The following is an 11,900-nucleotide window of genomic DNA, read 5'->3' on the forward strand; positions in this document are numbered from 1 at the left end:
TTCGTATATAGTAGTTTCAGGAATAGATTGATTTTTATATACAATGTGAATTAGAAGATACTAGGCTATTAGAGTGATTTTGTTGTGTTATGCTTGAAGCTTGAATTGATCACAAGCTTAGGAACCTAACATATTTATTTTATTGCTACAAAACTGCTTCTAAATATCAAGATCTTTTTTGATGGATTTCACACTTCTCTTAATGTGTAAATTATTTTCTTGAAATTAGTATATTAGAAGAAACGTTTTTCCAAACTGCAGTTGTGCGGGAAAAATTAAGAAATATATTTTTACTTTCACAGAGAATAATAACAAGTTATATACTGAAATCTTCAGTAACTGACTGTTAATAAGCTATCACTTTTACTTCTTTTTGATTACTAAGTATTGGAGTATACAGATTACTTTCCATGAAGAAAAAATTCAGAAACAATCTCTAGAAAAGTAAATGGGATTTTATATGATTAACCTTCTGACTTTCATTTTCATATCCAGTTTTTCTGTGCAAGTAGAGTTCAGGTGTGCAAAAACACGACTACAATTTTAACAGTCTAACAGGCTGTACAACTCAAATACGAGTTTTATTTGTGAACTATTTATTTTATTATATCTCTTTGTTTTGCAAATTGTTAGATAATGGCTGTAATATAATTCTAGTTTTTGGACCAGACTCTGTAACCATCAAATCCCAGTAATTTCTGTAAAACAGTAAGAAGCTTTCTCATTGATTTAAATGAACTAGGCCATTAAAAGAAGAAAGATGTGGACATATGAACTGACAAATATACTTTTGCCAAGTGTTATTTCTCCGCTTTAGTTTGAAGCTTAGCAAGTATTGCATACTGGTATGCAATATATACACAATATAAGAACCATAAAAAACACTTAGGAGTAGTGTGCACGGATAATATAAAAAATGGCTCATTAGGGTCTTGCAGAAACCAGCTAAAAATAATTCTTTTAGCTGAAACACTAAAAATTTTGAAACTGATACATTTTTCCATTTAAAAATATTCCTGAAAATTATGTATATGTTTTTAATTCAGACAGCGATAGGCATCCAAACAGAACCGAATCAAATAGGAACTTGTTCTCAAAATTGATTCTGCAAGGCCAAGTAGATACCATCAGTTCTTTATGTGTTCAGTGGAAGCTGAAATTAGCCAGCACCATGCTTAGATGAGCCTTTTGCTTGGGCAGAAAAGCCCAAGGTTGCTGTGAGTAAAGTTACTGGAAAATTTGCTTTGACTTAAATGAAGTCCTTTGAGAGCTTCTGCAATATTTGAATTTCCAGCCCTTATTGAAAGACTGTGCAAAACAGCTAAGATAAACCAAAACTCCCTAACCATATGGCATTTTTTCCTTCAGATTAAATGTTTTATCTGTGTTAGAATATATTGGTGGGCTTCATCCAGCCCAATGTCAATGAGACTTTTGCATGGCCGGAGAAAGTAAGAAGAGATTCTGCTATGGATATTTTGATACTGGGTGATGGTGGTAGAGTAGATTTTTTGTTTCCAAAAAAGATCAGACAAAAGATATTGCCTTCTTTGAAAAAAACCAAACAACTGACACTTAGTAAAGATGAAAAAGGAGATTTGAAGGAACTATTGGGAAAACATTGTTGGGATAAGGGAAAAGGAGCGTATTTATAATGTGAAAAATGTAAATACAAGCACTGTGTATTAAATATGCGTTGAAACTGATACTTTTTCACTGACCTTGCAAAGTTGATAGGGTTTTATGGAAGAAAAGAATCCAAGTATGAACTTATTCTAACTACCATTTTAATGTTCATTTGCACTAAAGCAACCTATACTATTTGACTGAAAGGAGAAGGGAAAACAAGTAATGTTTAACTTGTGATTTACTTTGGTGACATTACACGGATATGCTGTAAAGCTCTCAAGCTCCCTGTCCATTTTTGAGCGAGCTAAATTTGCATCCACACTATTTAGCTTTCTGCACCTTAAACCCATCCACATGCCAGAAAAAAACACATTTTCTAGTGTTGACATGGATACTTGCTCCCATTGACATGCTCATGTTAAACCCAGCCAAAGAGCACTGTCTCTGCCACTGAATGGAAAATGAATTTTCACAGACTGCCAGCTTCCTTTGTGCAATTACTCGTAAAGAGTTTGTAACTAACGTTCTACAATATGCAGCCTTTCCTCTTATTCCATGTTTCATACGTGTGCCATGTTATGGAAATCCTCAGCCTTTTTAAAAAAAAAAACAGTTCTTGCACGTTAGGATCAATTTTGAGTAGCTGGATGAGGGAGGAAAATTCTGAAGTGCTACAAAGACAGGAAAAATAGGCAGAGATTAGGAGAGTTCAGGACAATTTTGGCAAGTGAATTTGAATATGTGGAAAAGTAACGTATAAGTGTAGGGGGAAGACTTTTTTTCCACGTGTTTTGTTTTCTCCTGTCATTCACTTTCATAAACATAAGATGATAAAGCAAGACTCTTGCACAGGATTTTAGTTCCAGATACTTATTATGCTAACTCAAGTCATGAGTTCCAGTGCAGTTTTTCAACATAGCAACAGCTCTATTTTTTAAATCAGATTTTGCAGAAGTGAGAGGTTTGTCTGTGTAGATATAAAAAAAAAGTCTTATGAAACAGCTTGAGAGCAGATTAAGCTGGCCACACAGACACTGCCTGTAGTTCAGCTGCAGACATGGAGAATGTACAGCTCTCATGCAGGAGAGTCACTAACAGTGTCCATCAGTGTGCAATATCGTTGTGCAATGCGAGCTGACTCCTGCCGCAAATTGAAAATCCTTTGGCAATCCAAAATGGCATGTTTTTGAGCACTTGGGTTTTGATAAGATTATCCGCATGCAAGTTTTGCTGGATCAGTTCAGGTGGTTCACCATCTTACAGGAGCAAGTCTGAGAGCCTAGCAAGTCTGTCCAACATCCAGTGTAATACTGCAGAACCATCTGCCATGGGGAAGAAAAGTCTTTCATAGGTTGTGCAGCAGGAATGGAGCTTTCTGAGCTGCTGTGCCACCCTGAGTTAACTATTGTTATGCCACCTCCAGAAATACAGAATACATGGCCTGTGTAGCATTTTGTTGTGTTTAGTCCATGTGTGTGGGTGGCTGGGAAAGTGTTGGCACAGAGTGGCTGATTTTGGTCCTTCCATTAAGTGTGAGCAACTGGGCTTGGCACAGAGACAAATTTCACAGTTCCAGGGATGGGAAACCTCTAATTCTACACAGAAGTTCTCTGGCATTTGTTAAATACATATAGTGATAGATCACCGGGCCACTCAAGCTGCCCTTTCCTTATCCTAGATCATCCTACTGTGACACTGTGAAAGAAGCCCTGGGGAGTCTACTCCTCAACAGTCTTTCCACACCCTGCTTCCTCTCACTGCAGTGATACTTAATTACCTATCACTTGTATCTGACCCTGCTGATACTTCCACGGCCACTTAAGAAGCTGTGAGCTAAATTACTACCTTGTGATTCTGCGGCCCCCGAGTCTGCAGGCAGCCAATGACTTGTACTATAGTTTTTCCTTGCTTGTCATTAGGGAAATACTACAGTAGAATATGGCGAAGTGTGTGCTACTTTTACACTCTTTGGTTCAAGCAAAGAGATGAGCTAGAATAGATTAGATTGAACATAATGTGTTTGATCAGCCAAAACAATTTTTGATTCAGAAGATTATTTACTAAGTATAGAAGATCCCTGGACAACTGTCTGCGATGTGTATGTTTACAAGAGCAGGCAATGATACTTCTGTTATACAGAAGTTTTTAATGGATACAAACAAGACTAGCAATGCCAGCCTCCTACTGCTTACCCCTCTTCCCTTTCCCTTCCCCGAGATCACTCTTCCCAGGGAGAAGTTTCCTCCCAGCATGAGGCAGAGCAACTATGAAACAGTTCTTTCTTATATGAAGGTCTCCAACTCTCGAGATAACTTGGGTGCATGTGGGCAATCGAGCTCACTCCTTTGCTTTTTGCTATGGCAGTTTTGAGTACAGAGCCCTGCCACAAGTACTAGGCACAGACGGACCTTAACTCCCAATACATCCTTCCCGAGGAAAAGTCTTTCCAGGATCTAGAGGGGACAGTATGCTTACTGTTTCTGTGACAGTTGACTTTTTTGCATTGTAAACAGCAGTGTTGTAAGAACTTCCCTAAGAAACCTCTCTCACTACACAAAAATGATGACTGAATTCTGGACACGCTGTGGGAAAAGACAAAGTGTTTTATTCCAGGTGGATGATGATGATGTGTCTCAAACAATCATCCTTCATCGGTGATAGAAAAGAAAAAAACAAACTGGGTTCAAAATATAGCCTGGGTCTGCAGAGTGCTAGTTAAATAAGAAGTGCTTCTCAACCTTTTTCCAGCAAAATCCATCACAATTACCTGCAGAGACTTTATCTTGGAGTCCCTTGTAACAAAGGTGGCTGTAACCATGGATTGCAACTACAAGTTCATCAGAAATTGGATGCTGGCAAGAAGTTTGTGGATGTGAGGCTGTACAAGGTGGCTTATATAAGCTCAGTGGGGATGTACTTGTCTGAAAGTATTGATTGCCATGCACATTTTGAACTGAAGTTACCTATCATAACATGACAGAAGGACTGCAGTGTCATAAGCTTAGAGGTTGAAGGGACTGCAACAATTGATCCATCCTTTTCTTTTTCTCCCTAGATGTCTAGCAATCCAGTGGTTTTCCAGCTTTGTTTTGTTTTGATTTGTTTTATTTCACCTCCACCACCACCATTCTCCTTCCTATTGTGCATAGTAAGTTGAATAGAAAAGCATTACTCTAGTTTACCAGCTTAAAACCAGAGCAGGCCAGCACTGTCTAAAAATTTTTATCACTCTCTGGTGATCAATATTAAGTGAGTCATTTGTCTCTGTTCAGATTCCAACAAATAGAATTTCCATATCCACGACACCTTCCTTGCATTCAGCACTGTTAAATAACCTTGCTGTCATTCTCCGCAGTGTTCAAAATCTCTTTTCCTGGAGGCTGAACTCCCCTCCTACAACCCACTTAAGAGTCACAGCAGTGGGGGCAAAAGAAGTTTACATTATGGCGGTGCTTTTCGGTAAGGAATGAGAGCTGGTTCCAGTTGAAACAGGGCCTGAAAGGGTCTTGAGGACTCTTAGCCAGCCACCTTTCTCAGGCAAGGCAGTCACTTCTGTTAAAGTGAGAAACACATTTTAAAATGCTTAAGATAGATAGAGAAAATATAACGTTGCCATTTATTCTTCCGATAGAATCTGTTTTCTACACAAAGCTGTATGATTTTGGCACTGAAACCAAGCCCACAGGCACCCATTTATTCTTTCCTTTCAGTCTTTAATTTCTTTGTAAATTCTTTTCAGGCATCCAGATTAATGTATTTATGGTCCATTTCATTCCAATTCATTTAAGTGATCTATATCTGCCTTTGAATCTCGTATGGGTTTTATTTTTAATGTAATATTTAGCTGCATTACTTTGAACAGCTTTAAAAGTATAATGTCTTCGAATGCTCTAGTTAAAGAAAAATTATACCCTCAACATGATGTCTTAGAAGTTGAGCTGTATACTTTGGAAGTGATGTTTATATTGTAACTCCCAAAAGCATCACAGGGTGCTTTCCTCTGTATGTCTGTCTTCTACTTTCTGTGTAACAGTGTGTATTTGTATTTCCTCACTAGCTTGATACTCTTCAGTCTGAAGGCCCAAGTATGCAAACACATGAGTACTGTACCTCACCTGAGCAGTCCCACAGAGCTGAGAGCGGTTACTCATGTGAGTATAGTTGCTCACAAAAAGTATTTGCAGAAAAAGGCTTTCCTTTAGTAATTGACTCTAGTTGTGAGGACATGTGGTTAATAACAGCACCAAGACACCAGTAAATGGGGTCAGTGTTTATTGAAGATGTGGACACATTTATCTGCAAGCTATTTGACATTAACCTAAATTATTGCTATTACAATTCAGTATATTATGTCTTATGAAAACACATTAGTCCTGTGAAAGGGTAGTTGCCAAAAAATGTGTCGAGTCTTGCTGCTTTATTGTTTATTTGCATTTAGTATATACTTTGGTTGTTGAAGTGAAGCTAGTTTCATAGAGAGGCAGAAAGATAGATCAGTCAAAAAAATTATAAATAAGCTTCATACTGTACACTGAGTTTTGCAACTAGAGTAGTATGTGTGTTCAGATGTATTTTTATGCTTTAGGGTATTTTTATTTGTTTTAATATGTAAAGAAATAAGCAGATTACTTTGAAATGCTATTGTAGAGCTAATTTTACACATAGTGGGGGAATGTTGTCTGAAAAATTAAAATTAGAAAACATTACATAGGCTGCCTTTGGCTTTATTTTGTTTGTAGCAGGTCCAGCAGGTATCTGTCGATTCCAGATGCTTAAGCCAGGGGCCAGGTTTGTGGGGCATCTTGTAACTGAAGAAAGTTTTTTGCAGTGATAAAGTTGCCCATCTGGGCTTTAAGTAAGATTGCTAGCTAAACAAAAGCATAAAGGCAGCAAATTTAGGTAATTTTTTTTGTGCATGGACAATTGCATGAAATAGGATTGGGGTTTCAAAGTATTTTAAATAATTTAGCATAATTTACTCTTGTTGTAGCTCCACTGACTACAGTTAAATTAAACCAAGAATTTGACCTTGTAAGTCTACAAATTTCAGTGTCAGGCAGCTCAGGTCCATATAAAGATACTTAAGCTTAGTAAATCAGCAAGAATACTATATAAATGGTAATGCGTGACAAAAATCTTAACTCTAGTAACATTATTTCTCTCAAAATTCCTGTTCATTACTTTTCTATACAAAAGTTCAGAATTGCTCTTCTTAGTGGCATTGGGATATGTGGAGAAAAGCATGATGCTGGTACAGAAATGTATCAGAAATAAGATTCAGTTCTTACTGCTCCAGACACTCCATGTGTGCCTACCTTACCTGTTACAAATCCCACTGAAGTTAAGAGAAGACATGTATAAAGTAAAGCCTGTTTGTGACCCTCACGGGATACTGGTTTCAGAATCTGCAAGATAAGTTACGTTCTCAAAAGGCATTATTAAAGCTCGTGTTTTCAGGTTTACAGAATACTATGAACAGTGAGGACAGCTTCTGAGACACATCCAGAGTAACTTAATTAATTGATATTACATCAGACGAACATCCATTAGCAATCAAAATCTGTCTCGGTACCTTTATTTCTCAGTATGATTTCACAAAAAATAGCATGAAAAACATTCAGAAAGTTAAAACAGCCTCTAATGCTGTTTGGCTTAGTTTTTCTCCATTTTTTCCCTTTTTTGTAATAAAATATAATTTGCTCTGGAGGCGCCTAGGACTTGCTAATTCAAGGAAAACATGCAAAGCAGTTTCAGCAATATTTTTTTTCATTCACCTTAGGGCATATACTCAGCTGGTGAAAATCAGCATAGTCCTGTTGACTATATATCAGCTTATACCAGCGAAACAGCTGGCACGTCGAGTTTTAGCATTTCAAGTCACTTTACCTACATATGCAGTAGGATTTCATTTTGCAAGGTGGAAAGTTACCTACGGTGCAAACTGTACTACCTAGACTACCATTGATACCTATTCACAGGACCTGATTTCACTGTATCACTTCATACTTGAAATTCATGTTCTTTTAATCAGGGTACAAACATGAAAAGGTGCGTGTGTTACTGTTTCTTTTAAAGGTGCATCATTTTTTTTATTCTGTGTGCTTAATAATTACTATTCAGTGTTCTTTACATTCTTTGCATTCAGCATTAAATCACCTATGTGTGAACAGAATATCACCTACAGAGGTACAGAAAAATGTAACAGTGATTTCTTGAATTGTTACTCAGATATACTGGTTTACCTTTCAGTCATCAATATGACACCAAGGGGCTACAACATGCAAACTGTGGTATATAAAAGTATTGCACCATTGCTGTACATGAAATCTGGCAGCCTCTCTCCTCTTCTTGCACAGCTGCTGATTACCATATACGCATTGGAAAGAAGTATGTTTCTGCTGTACAGAATGGCTGGGAAGTAATGCAGACACTTTGGAAACTAGAGCTCCCTTTGCGAGCTTTCAGACACAGCCCTTTGATCTAACGGCATGCCTGCTCTGTGTCCCAAATTCCACCCTATGGGGCTTTCCGCTTTAAGAACACCCTCAGCTGGGGCTACTTTATGTTGGCTGCATTGAAGTTCATCGGAGCATGCACCTTACCATATAACATATTCTTTAGCTTTTACAAGTTTGTAGAGATGGTTGACTGCAAAAATAATCATGTGTCAATACAGCGAAATTAAATTAAGGCACACAGAGGGTTATCAATATTGTATTATATCAGAATTACAGTCCTTTGGAACTGAACGTTTTGCTGCTGGCAGTGCAAGAAAAGCAAAGTTGTGTATTTATTGTTGGGTGCTGAGGGTTCAGTATGAAAACCAATACAATAAAAATTTTCACGGTGTCAAGTTCTTTCTAGTTGTTCCCAAATTATTGGAAAGTAAAAAGGCAAAAAATTAGTTTTGTATTTAAAACTGCTTTCCTGAGGTTTACTTCACCTTTCTAGCTATATTTTTCTTTTATCTAAAAATGTAAAATGAATACAAATGCAGTAAGTATTGTATATTAAATACAGAAAATTAGCAACATTGTTTTCTAGTTTTATGTTTGCAAGTGTTTTTCTCAACACCCTGGGTATTCTAGAAAATCAACAAACATACACACAACCAGACACAGAAACGTAAGCACATGCACACCCTTTCAAGCACCTTACCACATGCCTTTAGTTTTATAAAAATCTAACCTCATTTGTCCTGATTTCTCACTTCTGAACTACTTCATTGCTTACCTAGGATGAATTCCGTTTAAAAAAAAAAAAAATTGAGTGATCACTTTTTCTTTCAAAGGCATAAAATTGTTGCAATTGCTATGAACACTATATGGTTCAGCCCTAGTTTGTCTTTACTGAAATCTTTGTTTTGGTTTAGGCAAATTGTGCTTTAATTCGGCTATAATGGTGCTCAGTCATTCACGACGCGCAGTATTTTCCCCAAGTGTTAGTTGATCCAAATGTTGCGCTAACGTGCATGCATTTGTGTATTCCTAAAAATTCTGCTGCTTTCAGCTTCCTTCTTTTAAGAATCTGAGCACACTTTATTGATTACCTGTTTTTTCTTGATTGGTTATAAATATGACTAGTAACATTTCTGGGTATATAGCAATGGTAAAAGTGCGTGTCATTTTGTGCAAACACAAAATTTTGTGCAACATCAAACTCTAAAACCAGGTGCATATTTTCTGTCTTCACTCCTAACCAACCGAAAAATCCTCATCAAAACAACTCAAATAAAGCTTTGGCTTATTGTAAGGATCATTAAGTGCTCTTCAGAGCAGGATACAAGTAGTTTCTACTAACGAGGCCTCCAATGAGCCACCAGACATAGGAATCTAAAAACTATTAGCTCAAGCATGCAAACAGATTTCAGCTTTTGGATGAAAGCTCTAGACAGAAATTACTGCAAAGGTAACCAAACCCCAAAGCCACAAAGTATTTTATAACTTAAACCCAAAACTTTGTACTGCCCCTAGAAAATATAAGGGCCCATGAAAGTCCTTTACAAGACATAGTTATATACACCGCAGATGTTATGCAGCATTAAATAAAAACAGCAGCTACCTTTACATTATGTGACATTCCAAATTAGTCTTTAAGCACATCATAAGAGTACGAGCAGCAGTCCAGCCAGGGACAGACACAAAATCAACCGCAGTGAGGCGTGTGGCTGAGCAGAACAGTCAGCGTCGTAAATACCCATATTAGCCATAGGTAGTGCATTGTGAAAAAGGGAAAAATCATGGAAAGTATTTAACAGAGCAAAAAAAAGCTACCATACAGATCTGGATGCCATCCAGTGTTTCATCTCTGGTAGTGCTCAGGGCAAGATACCACAGAAGAAAATCTAAGTCTGTGGACAATTACGGAACAAGTTCTTCATATGGGAATTTTCTTCCTAGCCCTCATCTGTGAGAAGGTGACTTACCCCCTGCATGAAGTTCATAAAACCCAATTATAGAAGAGAAAATTAAAACCAAAATCCATTAAGCAAAAATACTAACAACCTTTAGAAATAAGCACAAATGTTACTCTTCTCCTTACTCGCGTAAACGTTCTCATCCTCTTCGCCTCAAAATTATCTAATGACACTAGATGTCACATGCTTATTAGCACCATAGAAACAAAGGTTCATTTTAAAAGATGTAAGTGCATTGCCTTTGTCTATCATTTGCCTGCCATTTACTGATAGCAAGATTTACAGTATCTGTACCATTCCTCATTTTACACCCATCAGTTGTGTTGCCTTTTTTTTTCCCTTCGACAAACAAGGTCATCTTTCAGTCTCCTGTCACACAGAAGTCCTTTCTCTAAGTATTTTCATCCATTTTTAGACATCTGATTTAGCTGGCTGAATTGTCTGGCTGGACTCCTAAGCCTCCTTCGCAGCCAGGGAAGAAAAGCTAATAGGAGTCTAATTAAAATACGCCGGGGTGCCCAGCGGAGGACTCCCTCCTCCCTGCTGCCTGCGCAGGGAGGGAGGGACTCTTCACCCCCGCCTTCCTGCAATGGCAAGTCTTATTTCCAGGCACCAGACACCAGCTCAAGACCACCAGAGCATCACGGCGCAAAGTGTTGGATGGATAAACTCTCCTGGTTCAACTTTGGTCAAAACATTTCTGAAAAGCAATTCTGTCCTGGCAGACTTGACGCAGCTTAGGTATTGCCTACACTGCTGCAGCTGAGCTGAAGCCCATGGAGACCTGCTGTCCTACCACGGTGTCAGTGCAGGGACAGACAGACAGCCGTGCTCCAACACCTAGGGACCACCCTTGTGCCGCCAAGGGCTGCGGCAGCGCTGGGGACAGCCTGCGCGGCTGCAGTGCAGTGGCATTAGTCACCCAAAACTGGACTGCATGGGTGGACTCCAAAATGGCCCAAATCTGAAATGGTTTCAGGGTGAGGACATCACCATGCTTCACAAAAGGGCTATCATAATATATTTACTAATACTCCTAATCTTATTTTGTACATGTTTTAATGCAGTTCATCTCTTCTGTCTTCAATGTACTTCTCTAGCATCACAGGCAGCTCAGTGAGAACTTCAGCCCGATGTGTTTCCCAAGTAGCCATCCTTGGTTTAGAACATACCAATTATTTTCTGAGGAATTAGTTATCCCTTCCCCTATGCACTATCTTGCAATTTTCAGCAGGAAAATTTATTTGCAATTGAGCAAATTTTACTTGTGTAGTCACCTTGTTAGTTTTCTCCTAGTTCCGCACAGCATGCTCTTGGTTTTACTAAATAGCTTGGTATCACAAATTCCCATGAACTCATCAATTTTTCCAGCTATTGCTAAATATGATTAACACAGCAATGCTGTTGCAGAAACAAAACTCAGTTGTGCTTTGTATGATTGAAGTATTAATATGTAATTACTTTTCTTCATTTTTACAAAGCTAAAAACTAACATGGAGTAATTTTTAACGGTAACATTTTAAGAAAAGGACATCTGAAATTCTGAGTTAGTAGATCCTGGTAATTCCCAGGCTGCTTTTAGCATTTGCATTAACCTGGTCAATATTACAATGTTCTTTATTTTGCAGTGCAGATAGCTAACGAGTGATGAATACAAACTTTTTTTTTTCTTTTTTTCAAATAGAGCCCCGTTTCATTGAATTCTATGCCAGGACAGGCTGCTATTTCATAATACCTTAGTCTATTCATCTACTGAAGGAAAAAGGAAAAGGGAGCACGGCAGTTCCACCTGTAACTGACCACTAGATAGATCAAGACAAAAAAACCTCATAATGACATTCTGTCCTCTCCTGGG

At 38.0% G+C, this 11,900-nt stretch overlaps 1 protein-coding gene across 4 annotated transcripts in view; it reads left to right on the plus strand.

Annotated features, from left to right (window-relative positions):
* Positions 1-8,647, plus strand: part of CDK6 (cyclin dependent kinase 6) — a 143,111-nt gene extending 134,464 nt beyond the window's left edge. For all 4 annotated transcript variants that reach the window (XM_072854266.1, XM_072854264.1, XM_072854262.1 and 1 more), the window contains one exon: positions 5,687-8,647. In XM_072854266.1, the coding sequence (XP_072710367.1) occupies positions 5,687-5,887 (201 nt within the window). In that variant the 3' untranslated portion in view covers positions 5,888-8,647. The remainder of the gene's footprint in view (positions 1-5,686) is intronic.
* Positions 8,648-11,900: the final 3,253 nt, after the last annotated feature.

This window comes from Ciconia boyciana, chromosome 2 (genome assembly GCF_034638445.1).
Source record: "Ciconia boyciana chromosome 2, ASM3463844v1, whole genome shotgun sequence".
Lineage (NCBI taxonomy): Eukaryota > Metazoa > Chordata > Aves > Ciconiiformes > Ciconiidae > Ciconia > Ciconia boyciana.